The 17,589-nt window shown below is 32.7% G+C and overlaps 1 protein-coding gene across 1 annotated transcript; it reads right to left on the reverse strand.

Annotated features, from left to right (window-relative positions):
- Positions 1-8,282: 8,282 nt before the first annotated feature.
- Positions 8,283-12,882, reverse strand: LOC146923210 (cytochrome P450 CYP736A12-like). The gene is made up of 2 exons (XM_085715905.1): positions 12,003-12,882; positions 8,283-9,361 (listed from the first exon to the last, which is right to left on the reverse strand). Exons 1-2 carry the CDS (start codon positions 12,696-12,698, stop codon positions 8,525-8,527), a joined length of 1,533 nt encoding a protein of 510 aa, XP_085572031.1. The 5' UTR covers positions 12,699-12,882; the 3' UTR covers positions 8,283-8,524.
- Between the last annotated feature and the right edge of the window lie 4,707 nt (positions 12,883-17,589).

A 17,589-nucleotide genomic window follows, 5' to 3' on the forward strand; every position in this document is an offset into this window, starting at 1 on the left:
ATCTGCAGGAAACACCAAATCATTAACCTTGACGAGCACATCTTCAAGCACACCGAAAGGATAAGAGATTGACCGATCAGCTAAAGTGATGGTCATTCTTGTTGGTTTTGGCTCCCCACACTTAAGCTTCTTCATCATTGAAAGAGGCATCAAGTTGATACTTGCTCCCAAGTCACATAAAGCTCTACCAATGTCTACCGGTCCAATGGAACAAGGGATAGTAAAAGCACCAGGATCTTTCAGCTTAGGTGGTAACTTCTTCTGGAGAATAGCACTACAATTCTCTGAAAGTGCTATGTTCTCATCATCCTTAGGCTTCCTTCTTTTAGTCAACAAGTCTTTCATGAACTTAGCATATAATGGCATTTGATCAAGAGCTTCACCGAAAGGAATATTCACCTGAAGTTGTGAGAAAAGTTGCATGAACTTCTTGAATTGACCTTCATCCTTTTCTTTCTTCTTGGCTAAGTGAGGGTATGGAAGCTTCACATATGATGGAATAACTTGTGGTTTATCTCCATCTTTCAAGATTTGACTCTTCGACTTCCTCAAGATTGAATTCTCATCTATTAACTTCTCACTTTTTTCTCCCTCTATTTTTTTCTTCCTTTCGTTTTCAACTACTCCATGATCATTTTCTTTTTCAACTACACCCTCATTATTCTTTTCAACTTCACCATCTTCCTCCACCTCAACTACTACATCATCAACCTTCTTTGGAGCTTTTGGAACTAAAGGTGTCAAAACCTTTTTGCTCCTCAATTCAATAGCATTACAAGACTCATTCTTAGGGTTATCTTTAGTGTTACCTGAGAATCCGCCTTTGTTTTGTTCAGCCAATTGCTTAGCTAATTGCCCCAATTGAGTTTCAAGCATCTTTCTGGAAGCTTCATTGTTCTTTCTTTCAGCTTCTTGACTCTTCTTCATCTCTTCAAAGTTGCCTTGAGTCATCTTCATAAAGTTCATCATAGTTTCCTCAAGAGCTGATGGCTTTCTTTGTTGTTGTTGTTGTGGAGGAGTAAGCATCTGAGAGTTCAAAGCGTTATTATTTGAGTAGCTTAGATTGGGATGCTTGTTGATTCCTGGAGTGTAGTATTGATTTTGCCTTTGATATCCTCCCATGCAGTTAGCTTCCTCACTAGATCCTTCTGGTACACATTCACCATTGGGATGTTCTTCACCACATAAGTCGCACTTGATTGCAGCTACTTGTTGTTGCTTGTGGGCCAAAGTGAAGCCTTGAAACTCCTTAGTTAGAGCCTCTATTTGCTTGTTCATGGCTGCTTGGTTGGCTAAGATAGCAGTTTGTTCACTCACCCCAAACACTCCTCTTTCCTTCTTCTTAGCTTCAGCACGATACTCATTTCCAGCCATGTTTTCTATCAAAGCTTGGACTTCATGATCAGTTTTGCTCTTGAGACTACCTCCCGCAGAAGCATCTAAGAACATCATAGTGTTTGGTGTTACCCCCTCAGTGAAGATTTGGAGGTATTGTTTCTCGGTGAACTCATGATTAGGGCATCTCTTAAGAAGCAAATTGAATCGTTCCCAAGCATCATACAACGACTCATTCTCCCCTTGCTTGAAGTTAGAAATCTCCATCTTCTTTTCCCAATATTTAGACATAGGGAAATATTTCTCCAAGAACTTCAGCTCTAATTCTTCCCATGCTTGGACAGTCCCGTTGGGTATTGTTAGCAACCAATCTTTTGCTCTTCCCGTCAAGGTGAAAGGAAATAGCCTTAGTTTCTTTTGTGCTTCAGTCACGGTGGCTGGTTGCACACAAAACTCGCAAGTTTCAGCAAAGCGGCTCAAGTGTTCATGTGGACTCATAGCTTCAGTCCCATCGAATTGTTTGTCCCTCAAACCGTTGAGGACGGTGGCCTTGATATCGAAAGCAACGGGGTTAGCTGGTTGAAAAGTGTGGGTCAGTTGACCGCGATGAGTTGCTAACCCGTAGTCTCCTAGCTTAGGTCTCGGTGGTACAACTCCTTCCATAGTTGCAGATTGAAGAGAAGCAGATGTTTCAGATTCAGTTGAGAGTGGCTCCGGTATTTGTTCTCGAACACCCGGTGGAACGGAATGAGACAACCTTTGCAACCGGGCAGCTTTCCGGAGTGCTCTAGTAGTCCTTTCAATTTCTGGATTGAATTCGAGATCGTCGGCGCTCACCTTACCTCGCATAAACAGCAAAATACCTTAGTAGCACTACACAACGCAAAGTAATCAATGAATACTAAAACAGAAAAATAAAATAAAAACAGAAAATTAAATTGCAGAAATCCTAAATTATAACGCAATTGCCTTGTTGAAATAAATCAACAGTCCCCGGCAACGGCGCCAAAAACTTGATAGACGTTTGGCAAGTGCACCAAATACTATCGAAGTAGTAAAAATATCGATCCCACGAGGACTGTTTTTAACTTCAATAATTCAATCGCGTTATAGAAATAGGATGTGTAAAGTTTATTTTAGGTTGCCACTAGGCAGTAGATTAGGTTTGATTTTATGAAATCAAATAAAAGAAAATAGAATTGATTAAGAAAATATGGAGAGAGATGAGATCAGATCCTTCGAATCCTCTAAGTTCCCCTAATTGGTATACCGCACCTATTTGTTATGAATCTTCTTCTAATTTACGATGATTAACAAAATAGCTCTAATCAATCCCTTGAATTAGAACCCTCTTCTCAAACTACAGCCCTCAATCCCTTGGGTGGTCTAATAATTCTTGAAGGTTTTACCGAACGTTAACCTATTATCACTAACAAACGATTATCTATTCCTAAACTAACCCTGTTTATTAGAACAATTCAATTAGGTCTAAGTCGAAAGTCATGGTCAGTGGTCATTCGTTCTCACAAAATCAGGTTATGTGACCAAGATATAAAAATCATTAAGAACAATTGAATTGAATAAACTAGAATTGAATTCATAAACAAAATAGAGTTTCACAGCAACATGTGTCAATTAGGGTTACAAAGATTCATCTCGGATCTAATCTCTAAGAGATTTAGCTACTCATAATCGAGTTTACAAATAGCATAATCAATGATTGAAATAAAACATACATGAATTGGTAAAAGGTTGAAGAAATCGCCCTTCTAGCCGTCTCCGATGTCTCAAAATCGCACTTTGCTTCTCCAAAATCGTAACCCTTGTTCTTCAGTTTGATTGCAGTATTTATAGAAGTTTTGGGCCTGACCCATCAAAATCGCGCCGCGCCTTGTTAATTGGCGTGCCGCGATTTCCATCAAACAGGGATGTTGTAATTTCGCTTCCAAAATCGCAGCACGGCTTGAAATTGGCGTGGCGCGATTTGCTTCAGACAGGCTTCAAAATTTCTGCTTTTTGCACTCCAAAACAGTATAAGTTGCATGAGAACTCTATCAAAATGTCACTATAAGTCCTAAAAATTACGTAATGACGGCATGTCATCAACATCAAGCATCCGTACACACTAAAGAATAAAAGAAGAAAGATTCACAGAAAGTTTATTTTGGGGGTTGAGGGGTGATGTTAGAGATTTTTCAGTATCTTGAACTATGACATTGTTTTATTTGAAAATATAATATTGTTACGGACAAAGGTACGGTGAAAATATACCGCTCCTCCAATTCTTTGAAGTGGCTAGATTTTAACTCAAGTTCCTTCAGTTCAACATTTACTTCAGCATTTAGAATAAAGACATTTCTGATTTTTTTATTTAAAAAAACTCCAAATCTCCAAACAAACAATGATAGCCATAACTTTAAAATTTAAGGCAGGTGTAACCCAATTTGATAGAACTGGACCATAAACTAGCAAATAACAGAAAGAGAACATGGGAATGCTATTGAATATCCCTCTATAACTCTATACCAAAGGGTGTGTCTCCCTCCTAAAGAAACTAATAAAAAACCAACTAACTGAACCCATTTACATTCACTACCCTCTATTTATATCCAACGTCAGCTACCAAAGTTAGAGGGCTAACTAACTCAACTTTAGCTACCAAGAACTAACCAACAGAGCTAACACAGCTCTGGTCACATCATTTTTTCTTCAAACATACACATCCCTAATTGGGCACCTGTTGTTAACACAAATTATGGTGTGATGTTAAACTGTTCTCCATATAATCAAAGAAAATAAATTTGAATTGAAATGCTTCCAACATGGAATGTGTTTTCAAATACTATATTCAGAATAAAACAATATAACAAGAAAACACATACTGGCCATAAATTCAAACAAAGCAAACAAAGGTTATGAATACAACTAATGGTTTGAACTTAAGCAAACAGAGGTTATGAATACAACTAATGGTTTGAACTTCAATCCTAAATAAACAGTTAAGTAATAAACACATTGTAGATAATAAACTTGATGAGCACCTTCAATTTCTCCTTAAGAAAATCTGCCTCGCTGAGGACATCTTTGGCCTCCCCCTCCAAGCGCTTAAGACATGCTTCATATGCTTCAATGTCCCTATTAACATCTTTGACCTCGTTATCAAGCTTATCATAGAAAACTCGCATGCAGTTAAGGCATAAAGGTTGTTCAACCTGAAACCATATACATAAAACATTCAAACTATGATCTAACACACTCAAAATGCTAATATATTATGAAATAATTGCATTTTCTCCAAACATTTTCTCAAGAAGCAGTCACATATAAATGAGTATATTTCTAATTTAAGAACAACAAACAGACTAAAACAAAAACAAAACAAAATAAAAAAAAATACCAATCAAGCCCGTCCCCATCTAGTTCCTTAATCCAACCAAAAATTCTATGTATAGTATCACGGTGGATTTGCCAAAATCATTGTAAGTCACCGCGATTTTGCAAAATAAAACACTATGTAGCTTCTGCAAAATCACAATAGCTCACCTGAGTTCGATTTCTTAGTAGAGCAATTCTTGGTCAAACTTTACAACCGAACTCCAAATTACAAGACACCTTTTACCTTAAGAACCGAAGGGCTAACACCCAAAAAAAGTAGCTCAACGTGATTTCGACACGACAAACCAACGTGATGACAAACAGCTTCGTAACTTTTGCAATCAAACAGAACCTTTTTCAGAAGCAACAGATATTTACAAGCTTGATAAAAAAAATTAGCTAGGTTACACATTAAACTTAACCCAACTATTCAATAATGACATAAAAGAATCGACACAAATTAGAATGATTAATCATGATAAACAATTATAAGATCGCGTTTAGGTAAAAAAAAAACTTAATCACATTGATTCAACAAAAAGCATTGTGATCTAATCGTAGAACTTCAACCTACACGAAAAACCAAAGAAATTACAGATACTAGATACTTCGTTTAAATATTAATTAAATAAAATAAAATTTCAATTAGAGAGAGATATAGGTAAATTATGAATTAGGGTGAGGTTGTTAATTAGAAAAACAGAAACCCTAGAAAAGGAAAGAGGAAAGGGGTCAATAATTGAGAGAGAGGAATAAGAATAGCGTGAGAGAAACGAAGGAACAAACCTAACCTGGTTGAGAAGATGATAAAGAACTAAACTAGGTTGATTTCACACCTCAGCTCTGCTTTGATTATCAGTGCTGTCGAGATTATGGGTGAGAGTGAAATTGGGTGATAGAAATTTAGGTTTTAATTTGGGGAAAAGTGAGATTGTGGAATAAAATTGGCATTTGGGGTTTTGGTATGGGAGGGAGACTGAATTGGAGAAGCGGGAGTGATAGAATATTTGGCCGAAAGATTTAATGTGAAAAGTGCTTGAAAAAAAGTAAACAACTTGCGACCCTTGATCCAAACAGTCGTAATAACAGTCGCAAAAGTGTAATCTGCGACGGTTCTAAGCCAAGGGTCGCAGAGTAAGTGTCGCAAAATGAAAAATTTCTTGTAGTGATTCTGTTGTTGCTTACTTCCTTGTGTATGTGGATGATATCATCCTCACTAGCAATTCTTCAGCATTCCTCCAATTTGTAACTCAGCGGCTTAACAACTCATTCTCACTCAAAGATTTGGGTGATTTAGATTACTTTCTGGGCATTGAAGTTCAGGCTCCGTCATCTGGTTCCCTACTTCTTACACAAGGCAAATACATATGAGATTTATTACTCAAGACTGATATGCATGAAGCCAATTCCATTTCCACACCTATCTCTTCTGGTTCTAAACTTTGTAAGACAGGTTCAACCCATGTCAGTGATCCTACCTTCTTCAGATCTATAGGATCGAGGAGCTCTGCAATATGCTACTATTACTAGACCAGAACTCAGCTATTCAGTCAACAAGGTTTGTTAGTTCATGGCTCACCCTCTGGATAGTCACTAGTAGGCTGTTAAAAGGATCCTTTGCTACTTGAAAGGGACCTTACATCTGGGCCTCCAGCTATCTCATGCTGCTTCTGGTCATGTTCTATCTCTCTTTATGGGTTTGTGATGCAAACTAGGATGCTAATCCAGATGATAGAAGATCAGTTTCTGGCTCTGCTCTTTATTTTGGGCCTAATATGATCTCTTGGTGGTCAAGAAAATAGACTGTTGTAGCCAGGTCCAGTGCAGAGGCTGAATATAGGAGCCTTGCTCTTACTACTGCAGAGATACTTTGGGTACAAATCTGCTTCATGAACTCGATGTTCCTCTTGTTGCCTCTACAATATATTGTGATAATCAGAGTACTATGGAAATGGCTCATAATCCTGTACTTCATGCCAGAACAAAGCATATGGAAATAGATTTGTTTTTTGTCAGGGAAAAGGTTCTGGCACAGCAGCTCAGTGTAGTTGATATTCTTGGATAGGATTAGATTGCTGATATCATCACTAAGCCTCTGTCAGTTGACAAGTTTCTAGCTTTTCGTACCAAGCTCAAGGTGGCTTACAAGGAACCTCACCTTGACCTTTGGGGGGGGGGGTCAAAGAAGTACACAAAAGTTTAGCTGATGAGTAATTAAAATTACGCCGTGTTTAGTGTGCCAGCTGGAAATGTCAGCTGTCTAGTTCTAACTGCCTCATCAGATTGTGATGAGGTGGCATAGTTACACTTATCTTATAAATAGTTTCACTGTAACAGAACTCATTAACAATAATAATACAATTCACTTTTTCACTTTAGTCTCTTCTCTTCTCTCTCTCTCTCTCTCTCTCTCTCTCTCTCTCTCTCTCTCTCTCTCTCTCTCTCTCTCTCTCTCTCTCTCTCTCTCTCTTCATTATGTTACTTCATGGGATGTATCAAAGGCATATCAGAGACGTGTTGACGACGTATCAAAACGTGTCAGTGTCGTAATGATATTTTTTATTTTTTATTTTTAATTAAAATTTTTGTATACTCCTTGGATACATATCGATGAGAGCATGAGGTGAGATTTGGCAACCATTTACGCGTGCTTCATAGGGTTGAATCAATTAGGGAGATTTCTAAGTCCGGCACCAGCGAGTTCACCCCTCTCGTGCGATTGAACTCACATGTCTGATTCTGAAACCGGTGAGCTTCTTCATTAAACAAATTTTGAATTGGATTCTAGGTCTTTATTGTGTTAATATCATATCTAGAATTATTTGAGTTTGTCAAATGTAAATTTGATGTGAAGTTGTGATTTGGTTAATGTAGATTTTTGTTGAATTTATTTTATGGGATGTTTAAATTGTTGATGAATGGGTGAGTTTATTTTCTGCATTTTTTGTATGACTTTAGTGATGATTTTATTTTTGTTATTCAATGTTTGGTGATGGATGTGATAAAGGGGAAGAGAAAGAATTTTAAACATAATTTTTTAATTGTTTATGAAAAAATGATGACTAAGTTATTTTTCAAATGTCACGTAACGTGACTGAAATGTCACGAGTTGAAGTCATGGAATCGCTCTTTTATGTAAAAATAGGATAAAATTGTGTACAATACAATAATTAGTGAGACTTCGATTACGAACCCCTACGTATGCAGGAGTTTTAATGGACCGAGCTGCCATTTTCATCAAAATAAAATAAAATCCTCATTCAGTACGCGACCGAGCTGCCATTTTCATAAAAATAAAATAAAATCCTCATTCAGTACGCGACATAAACTCATATATATAGTAATATGTCAATCTACTCTAAAATAGAAAAATATTCAAATGGAAAAGGATAATCTCATACATTTTTTTTTATAACTCGCCCAAATTAATCCCGAGAGAAAACACTATTTAGCCTTTATTTTTATCTTTCAACTTTTTGTGTTTCAAAAATTTATATTTAATTCATTCCATGTGAAAAAAAATTAATATTTTTGAAAACTTTTGATACTGTTCTAAATATACCCGAAAATGATTGATACGAACATCATTGATTTCTACTATTGATTTGCACCAAATCATTGATCGTGACGGTGTGTGATGTGCGTGTATTATTCATTACATTACATTGACCACCATGTCCGGTGGAGACTCAAATATCAATTAACGTATATAAACAACAAGCAATATACATTACCTTATTTTATACGAACATCATTATTAGACCTAATATACTTGGCATTTTTACTAGAAATAAGCTTGAACAAGAACAAGGAACTATTCATGTTGAGCATCATCCAAACGATAACTTAGTATTGCGTGCAAATGATGAGCTCTTGGTATAGTGAGTCCAAATTTCCCCTCCATATTCAAATCAGAAGGACTAATATTATGTGGAAGTTCCCAATTAAAGCAATGCATAAATTGAGCTATAACCAACTTAACAGTAATTAAACCCAGTTGAATTCCAGGACAACGCCTACGACCAGAACCAAATGGTATAGATTCAAAATCTTGTCCGAGATAATTCATTTTTTTCTCAATAAATCTCTCTGGATAAAATTCTTCAGCATTTTCTGACCAAACATTACAATCTCTCCCTATTGCCCATGCATTTACTATAAGTCGTGTCTTTTCCTTTATAAAATAACCATCAATTGTTGTGCTCCCTCTAGATTCACGAGGGACTAGTAACGGTGCTACTGGGTGAAGTCTTAAGGTCTCATCAATCACCATGTCTAAATAATTCAACTTCTTCAGATCCTTCTCGTCAACCATTCTTTTATTTCCTACTTCATTTTGTATCTCATCTTGAAGCTTTTTCATCACTCTTGGATGTCTTAAAAGTTCAGATAAAGCCCATTCAATTGAGGTAGCAGATGTATCAATTGCTGCCACTATCATGTCGAGTAAAATAGCCTTGATGTTAGTTTGATCAATGACGAGATTTTGTTCGCCCTCGACATCAATGGTTTGGTGCATAATTGAAAGAAGTATGTCTACAAAATCTTTACGAGTTTTGTTTACATTAACAGCTTGTTCATGTTCTGTTAATATCACCTCTAGCACCTCATCAATTGCTTTACTGACTTTCTTGCAAGATCTTGTTAATCCCTAACAATGAGTTAAAACATAAAATATCAATTACTAAATGAATATTTTCATTGTACTTAACAAAACCATTAGAGCATGTTTTTTTAAAAGAGGATCAATGTTATACATTTCCCCCTTCATGACTAGAACTCATAGCCCTGTGAATATAGTTGAAGCATCTTACCAACTAACCTGCATTTAAAAAATCGATAACAATATTTTTAAGGAAATGTAAAATATTTAAAACTTGATTTAATTTAGTTTCTAAATTATCGCAGCTTTTCATTTTTAAAGCTTAAACACCACCAAAAGAAAACTACACCATAAAATTATCAAGAATAAATAAAGGGGTCGTCTGATTTTTTTCAAAATTTCTTCTACTTTTAGGCTTTTAGCACCTCAAATATTGAGATTGTGAAATTTATCCCCAATTTTCAAACAATCGCTTGGTATTTGAGGTATTTATAACTAAAATCATCAGAATGCCTAACTACAAGTGAAGGGTAGTTACATATGGAGTGACTAAAATTATATACAATGACGACGTTTATTTATGAGACTTCAAATTAGACTTAAGTCAATAAGTTATACATGGCACTCCCTCACTCCTAAATTATAAGTTTTTTTAGGGGGAAATTATTTAAAATTATAAGTCATTTTACAATATCATTAATTTTATTATTTCTACCATATTTTTAAATATTTATTACTTTCCCTTATTTTAATTATCTAGTTTAATTTTTCTAAAGTATTGATGAAAAGTAGTTTTATAAAGGCTTAAATATGGTATTGGTCCCTGCAAAATAGGCCAGTTTTGGTTTTAGTCCCTGCAAATTTTTTTTATAGGTTTTGGTCCCTGCAAAAATAGGTCAGTTTTGGTTTTAGTCCCTGCAAAATATTTTTATAGTTTTTGGTCCCTGCAAAAATAGGCCAGTTTTGGTTTTAGTCCCTGCAAAAAGTTTTTTTATAGTTTTTGATCCCTGCAAAAATTCAGGAAAAATGAAAAATTAATAAAAAAATTGAAAAAAATATTAAAAAATTCTGGAAAAATGAAAAATTAATAAAAAAATTAAAAAAATTCTGGAAAAATGAAAAATTAATAAAAAAATTGAAAAAAATATTTAAAAATTCTGGAAAATTGAAAAATTAATAAAAAATTGAAAAAAATATTAAAAAATTCTGGAAAATTGAAAAATTAATAAAAATGAAAAAAAAATTTAAAAAAATACGGAAAAAAATTAAAAATTCTGGAAAAATTAATAAAAATAAAAAACGATTAAAAAAATAATATAATCTAATAAAATGAAAAATAATGCTAAATTCTGAAAAAAAAAATAAAAAAGATTAGAAAATTCTGAAAAAATAAAATTTTGAAATTTTCTAAAAAAAATTAAAATTCTGGGAAAATTAAATTTTAACAAAAATTCTGGAAAAATTCTAAATAAAATTTTAATGAAAAATAAAAATTCTGAAAAAATTCTGGAAAATATCTAAAAAATTTCGAAAAAAATTAAAAAGATTAATCATTTTTAAACAAATGAAATTTTTCAAATTTTCATTAGTATTTTTCGAAATTTTGATTAGTATATATTCGAAATTTCCATTATTCTCGATTTATAAATACACAAAAGTTCCCGGTTTATAAATACACAAAAATTCCTAGAAAAAATACTAATGAAAATTTTGAAATTTCGAAAAATACACAAAAAACCTAAGCTCGGTTTATAAATACACATATTTTTTCCCTTATTCTCGGTTTATAAATACACAAAATTCCCGAAATTTTTTTTGGAAATAAATACACTGAAAAAACTTAAGCTCGACATATATACTAATGAAATTTTTCAGAATTTTTATTAAAACTTCGAAAATTTTAATTAAATTTCGAAAATTTCATTTTTCCAGAATTTTAATTTTTTTCAAAAAATTTCGAAATTTTATTTTTTCATAATTTTTTAATCTTTTTTATTTTTTTCAGATTTTATCATTATTTTTCATTTTATTAGATTATTTTATTTTTTAATCATTTTTTATTTTTATTAATTTTTCCAGAATTTTTAAATTTTTTCTTTATTTTTTTTATTTTTATTAATTTTTCAATTTTCCAAAATTTTTTAATAATTTTTTTCAATTTTTTATTAATTTTTCATTTTTCCGGAATTTTTTAATATTTTTTAAATTTTTCAATTTTCCAGAATTTTTTAATATTTTTTTCAATTTTTTTATTAATTTTTCAATTTTCCAGAATTTTTTAATATTTTTTTTCAATTTTTTTATTAATTTTTCATTTTTCCAGAATTTTTTAATATTTTGTTCAATTTTTTATTAATTTTTCATTTTTCCAGAATTTTTTAATTTTTTTTTAATTTTTTTATTACATAATTGGGGTCAGGGACTATTTCCAAAAACAAAAATTTTGCAGGGACTAAAACCAAAACTGGCCTATTTTTGCAGGGACCAAAAACTATAAAAAAAATTTGCAGGGACTAAAACCAAAACTGACCTATTTTGCAGGGACCAATACCATATTTAAGCCTTTTATAAAAGGGTTTGTCTAACGAGTGCAACATTGCACATGTTAAAGAAACTTCTCTTACAAAATTAATTATACTTGTTAATCTGTGTAAATGAATAAAACGAGGTATAATTTGACAAAATATACCTGAAGGTCAAAAATACCTAGCCAAGGAACATAATCAGCCAGATTGAAAGCTCCGAATAAAGCCAATCCTTCTTGAACCAAACTCTTCAAGTCAAATTGATCATACTTACTCCGACCAAACACCATCTTATACACAATATCCTCTATAAGATTTTCTACAACTTCACTAACATTCACAACCTCACCCACCAAAGCAGCTTTCTCCAATGACTTAATCAAAACATCCAACTTTTCCTTCCTAATAGGACCAAACATCTCAACTTTCGAACCACTAAGAAGTTTTGAAGTGCAAAGTTTCCTCACACTACGCCAATAAGGATCGTACTTAGAAAACGCTAACCCTTTGCAACCATAAGAGATGATATGTGCTGCTATAAGTTTCGGTCGGTTTGCGAAAACGATGTCATGGGTTTTGAGGAATGATTCTGCTGCTTTTGAAGATGAAATGACAACAGCTGGGACTTGACCAAGTTGTAAGGACATAATTGGACCATATTGTTTGGAGAGTGATTGAAGTGTTCTATGTGGAAGTGTACCTAATATGTGTAGGTTTCCGATTATTGGTAGTGATGGAGGACCTGGTGGTTTTTTATGGATAACGGTTTTTTGTTTTGGATGTAAGAAGAGTTTGAATAGAAAGTATGTGAAAGTGAAGAAAAGGAAAGCAAATATTGTTGTTGCTGCTGCAAAAGACATGTCTACAATTAATGAATGGTTTGGTTTGTTTTGGCTGAAGTACGTAACAAGGTTGAAGATGAAGACTATATAGAACTCCAAGTTGATCTCATATTATCTTGTAACTCGTGATGCACGTGTTTGGTTGTTGAATTGTTTTTTCGACATGTGTTTGTGGAATTGTTGGTTGTGAGATACTTCCCCCGGGTAGCACTTTGGTGCCATTAATGGCACCGTGCCATTAAATCTGGGTCATTAATGGCACCAAGATGGATGTGTTGTGTGGCCCACATGCAATGACAATGTGTTTGTGTGGCCCAGATTTAATGGCACGGTGCCATTAATGGCACCAAAGTGCTACCCCTTCCCCCCAAAAAAAAAAGGGTGCAGATCCTCTCCATGTGGAGGAAAAGGCAATCTCAAGTTCCATTCATATATACATGACACGTGGAAAGTAAAGCATCTAATGGTTCTAATTTATTTCATGAGGTTAATTTATTTTAATAAACATAACTATTAAGTAAACCATGTCCCTTCTTTCTCTCTCTCTCTCGTTGGAATTCTTTGCAAAACCTGGAAATCAATGGAAAATACTTCAGTGACATAATGTCACGGAGACATTATGCCAAGAGCCAATCAAATTTTGACACATGTGCAGAGAGGGTTTATGTTTACAAGATCCTATGGACCAAATGCAATGGCACATGATTCTATGGACCAAAATTAATGTCACGGTGATATTAATGTCACCAAAGTGCTAATCGAAATCGATGGCTCATCTATTTTTTTCCATACTTTTATCAATTAAAACATATTTATTTATTTCAGAAACAGACCAAAAAAACTTTGTAATCTCGTGACCCTTCATTGCAACAACCACACCCTTGTCTTCAAGTAACATTGTGCGATTCATTGTGCGGTTTCCTCTTTCTTCGACTTCTATGTTCACTGTTAAATGCTTAAATTCAATCTGAATCTCTTGCAATTACGTGTTATAATTCTTGTGTTGTGTCTACAGTCTCTTAAGCTTCTGGCTTTCGGTTAAATTAATCATAAATTGACACCCACCTCTGATACAACTCAAACAGAAGAGGAGGAATCAGTGACGACAACAAGAGCCCCTGCCCCAACCCCTACGACACGATGATGAGTCGGAACAGCAACGACACCGTGAAGACGAGTCGGCGCAGCGACAACACCTTTATGTTTGGTAACACGACTGTGGGAGTGAAGGTGTGGTCGACGACGATACCGGCGTAGCGTTATAACGAAATGGGGTTGTTAAGAATTTTTCCAGGTTTTACAAAGAATTCCAACGAGAGAGAGAGAGAGAGAGAAGGTAGTCTATATACTTCTATTAAAATAGATGTCCTATGAATCTCCCATTTTGCCCCTAGGAGGGGCATTTTTGTAATTTCCAAATTGGTGGAATTTGGTTTTGCCACCTCACCTTTCTATAGGTACAATTTACCATTTTGCCCCTCACAATTTTTTTTAATTATTTTATATTTTTTATATTTTTAATAACTTTTAACTATTTTCCGATTCTATATACTTCTATTAAAATAGATGTCCTATGAATCTCCCATTTTGCCCCTAGGAGGGGCATTTTTGTAATTTCCAAATTGGTGGAATTTGGTTTTGCCACCTCACCTTTCTATAGGTACAATTTACCATTTTGCCCCTCACAATTTTTTTTAATTATTTTATATTTTTTATATTTTTAATAACTTTTAACTATTTTCCGATTTTTATGTTTTTAACTATTTTTCAATTTTTTTCTCTCAAATTCAGTTGCTTCTACATTGCCGTTGTAGGAGATTAAGGTATCGGTTGACCCGACTTTTTTTTCCAACTTCTCTACATTTTTAAGGAGAAGTTAGGTCAAACACAATATCAATTAAGTACTTACTAAAAAAAATAATTTTTTTGAATGCATAAAATTGAATGGAATGAGCTTTGGCCAAAAATTGTTGAATGTTACTTTAAAAAACTACTTCTCGACAATTTATTTCACAAGCACCTCTTTTCAACTCACGCTGGGAACCTTTTCTTTTATTTTTTAATATTATATTTGAATATGTTTTTTTCTTCCATTTAACTTTTTTTTTAACCGTTCCATTTAATTTTTTAAGGAGGTCCCATTTAATTTTATTATCTTTTTTCAAAGAAATTTTATTATCTTTTTATCACTTATATATTTAATTTCAATATCGTTTAATCATCGCAACCTCACAAATATTTTTATTCACGTTGTCATTTAATGATACAAAATATTTTTATTTCCTTTCTTCAACCTCGCGAATATATACACACACATTAACGTTTAGAGTAATATTTTATGTCCCTCTGTCTGTTTTTTTGTTACGCTAATGCATATAATTTTTTTTAGTGTTGCTTGGTTGAGTGCTACCTCACCGATTTTTTTTTAACTATTTTCCAATTTTTATATTTTTAAAAACTTTTAACTATTTCCCAATTTTTTTATTTTTAACTATTTTCCAATTTTTTATCCCAAATTCAGTTGCTTCTACACTGCCGTTGTGGGAGATTTAGATACCGTTTGACCTGGGTTTTTTTCAACTTCTCTACATTTTAAAGAAGAAGTTAGGCTAAATAAAATATCAATTAAGTACTTACTAAAAAAGGTACTTTTTTTAATGCATAAAATTGAATGGAATGAACTTTGACCAAAAGTTGTTGAATGTCACTTCAAAAAACTACTTCTCGACAATTTATTTCACAAACATCTCTCTTCAATTCACGTTGGGAACATTTTCTTTTATTTTTATTTTTTAATATTATATTTCAATATGTTTTTTTCTTCCATTTAATTTTTTTTTTGGAATCGTTCTATTTAATTTTTTTTAAGGAGGCCCCATTTAATTTTATTACCTTTTTTCAAAGGAATTTTATTATCTTTTTATCACTTATATATTTAATTTCAGTATCGTTTAATCATCACAACCTCACAGATATTTTTATTCACGCTGTCATTTAATGATACCAAATATTTTTATTTTCTTTCTTCAACCTCGCAAATATACACACACACATTAGCGCTTAGAGTTGCTTCTACACTGCCGTTGTGGGAGATTTAGATACCGTTTGACCTGGGTTTTTTTCAACTTCTCTACATTTTAAAGAAGAAGTTAGGCTAAATAAAATATCAATTAAGTACTTACTAAAAAAGGTACTTTTTTTAATGCATAAAATTGAATGGAATGAACTTTGACCAAAAGTTGTTGAATGTCACTTCAAAAAACTACTTCTCGACAATTTATTTCACAAACATCTCTCTTCAATTCACGTTGGGAACATTTTCTTTTATTTTTATTTTTTAATATTATATTTCAATATGTTTTTTTCTTCCATTTAATTTTTTTTTGGAATCGTTCTATTTAATTTTTTTTAAGGAGGCCCCATTTAATTTTATTACCTTTTTTTCAAAGGAATTTTATTATCTTTTTATCACTTATATATTTAATTTCAGTATCGTTTAATCATCACAACCTCACAGATATTTTTATTCACGCTGTCATTTAATGATACCAAATATTTTTATTTTCTTTCTTCAACCTCGCAAATATACACACACACATTAGCGCTTAGAGTAATACTTTATGTGTGTCTGTTTTTTTGTTACGCTACTGCGTATAATTTTTTTTGGCGTTGCATAATGCATATGATTATTTTTATAAAATTTTGATTTTAATTAAAAGTAAAATTGTAGATGTCTTTTCTTCAAAAAAGGTCTAGATGCCTAGAAAAATTATACTTATATATATATATATATATATATATATATATATATATATATATATATATATATATATATATGGGTTATGATAGAAGACACCTTTTGTGAAGGTGTCTTTTAGCAAAGTTATAACTAAAAAGTGAAAATCACACCTTAAGGTGTGGCTTGATAAAAGACACCACCAAAGGCTGGCTTGTAACATAACCCTATATATATATATATATATATATATATATATATATATATATATATATATATATATATTGCACCTTTATATTGTAACAAACTATGCATATCTTTTGGTTTATGTTGCATGTCTGTAGAAAAATCTTCCTTTGTTATGTGGAGTATAGTAGAGGTCATGATGATTGAATTTTAGCTCATGGTAAGGTTTTGACACAATTGCTATTTTAGCTTCTGGTACTGTAGTTGAAAAAAAATTGATGCATGTGGGTTATTTTAGTTTTTGTGAGTAATCATAAAGCTGTAACAATTTTCATATTTGGTTTATTCTTTCCTATATGATTGAGCCGTACGAAAGTTGATTGGTGTAAATTTGTTTTGGTCATATCATTGTGGTCCAAAAAGTTGATGATACAAAAATTTGTGCATTTAAGATTAGGTTGATTTGATTATACAAAAGTTGATTTCGATATCAGAATGAACAAAGGGAATAAAATTAAATGATGTATTATTGTATTTATATATTGGACTTTCAATGTCAAGGGATTATGACTACATTAAGGATCTCAAAAATGATTTGGACATTTGGAAAATAGGATTTGGAGTGCTGGATTCTTGGATTGTGAATGGTAGTAATTAGAGTCAACATATGAAGCTCATTATTTGTGATGCAAATGTTAGATGAGTTAGTTAAGATTTGTTGTAATTTCCTTTATGATTTATCAATGTTACTTATTAGTGTACATTCTGATTTATTTATATTTTTTGGTTTCTTTATCGGATTTAGGGTGATCGAGTTCATGTAATAACTCGATATCGAGAATTGGAGCATTGGAAGGTTTTGATCGTGGAAAACAAGACTTATACTTTGTGTAATTGTCATGTGTTTGATAATGACATTGCATTTAATCTCTTTAAGGTTGTTTTTGGTTCTGGTACAAAGGTGCAGAAGTATGACATGTTAACTAA

This window comes from Medicago sativa, chromosome 5 (genome assembly GCF_051527215.1).
Source record: "Medicago sativa cultivar Bolivia chromosome 5, Bolivia_mono, whole genome shotgun sequence".
Classification (NCBI taxonomy): Eukaryota; Viridiplantae; Streptophyta; class Magnoliopsida; order Fabales; family Fabaceae; genus Medicago; species Medicago sativa.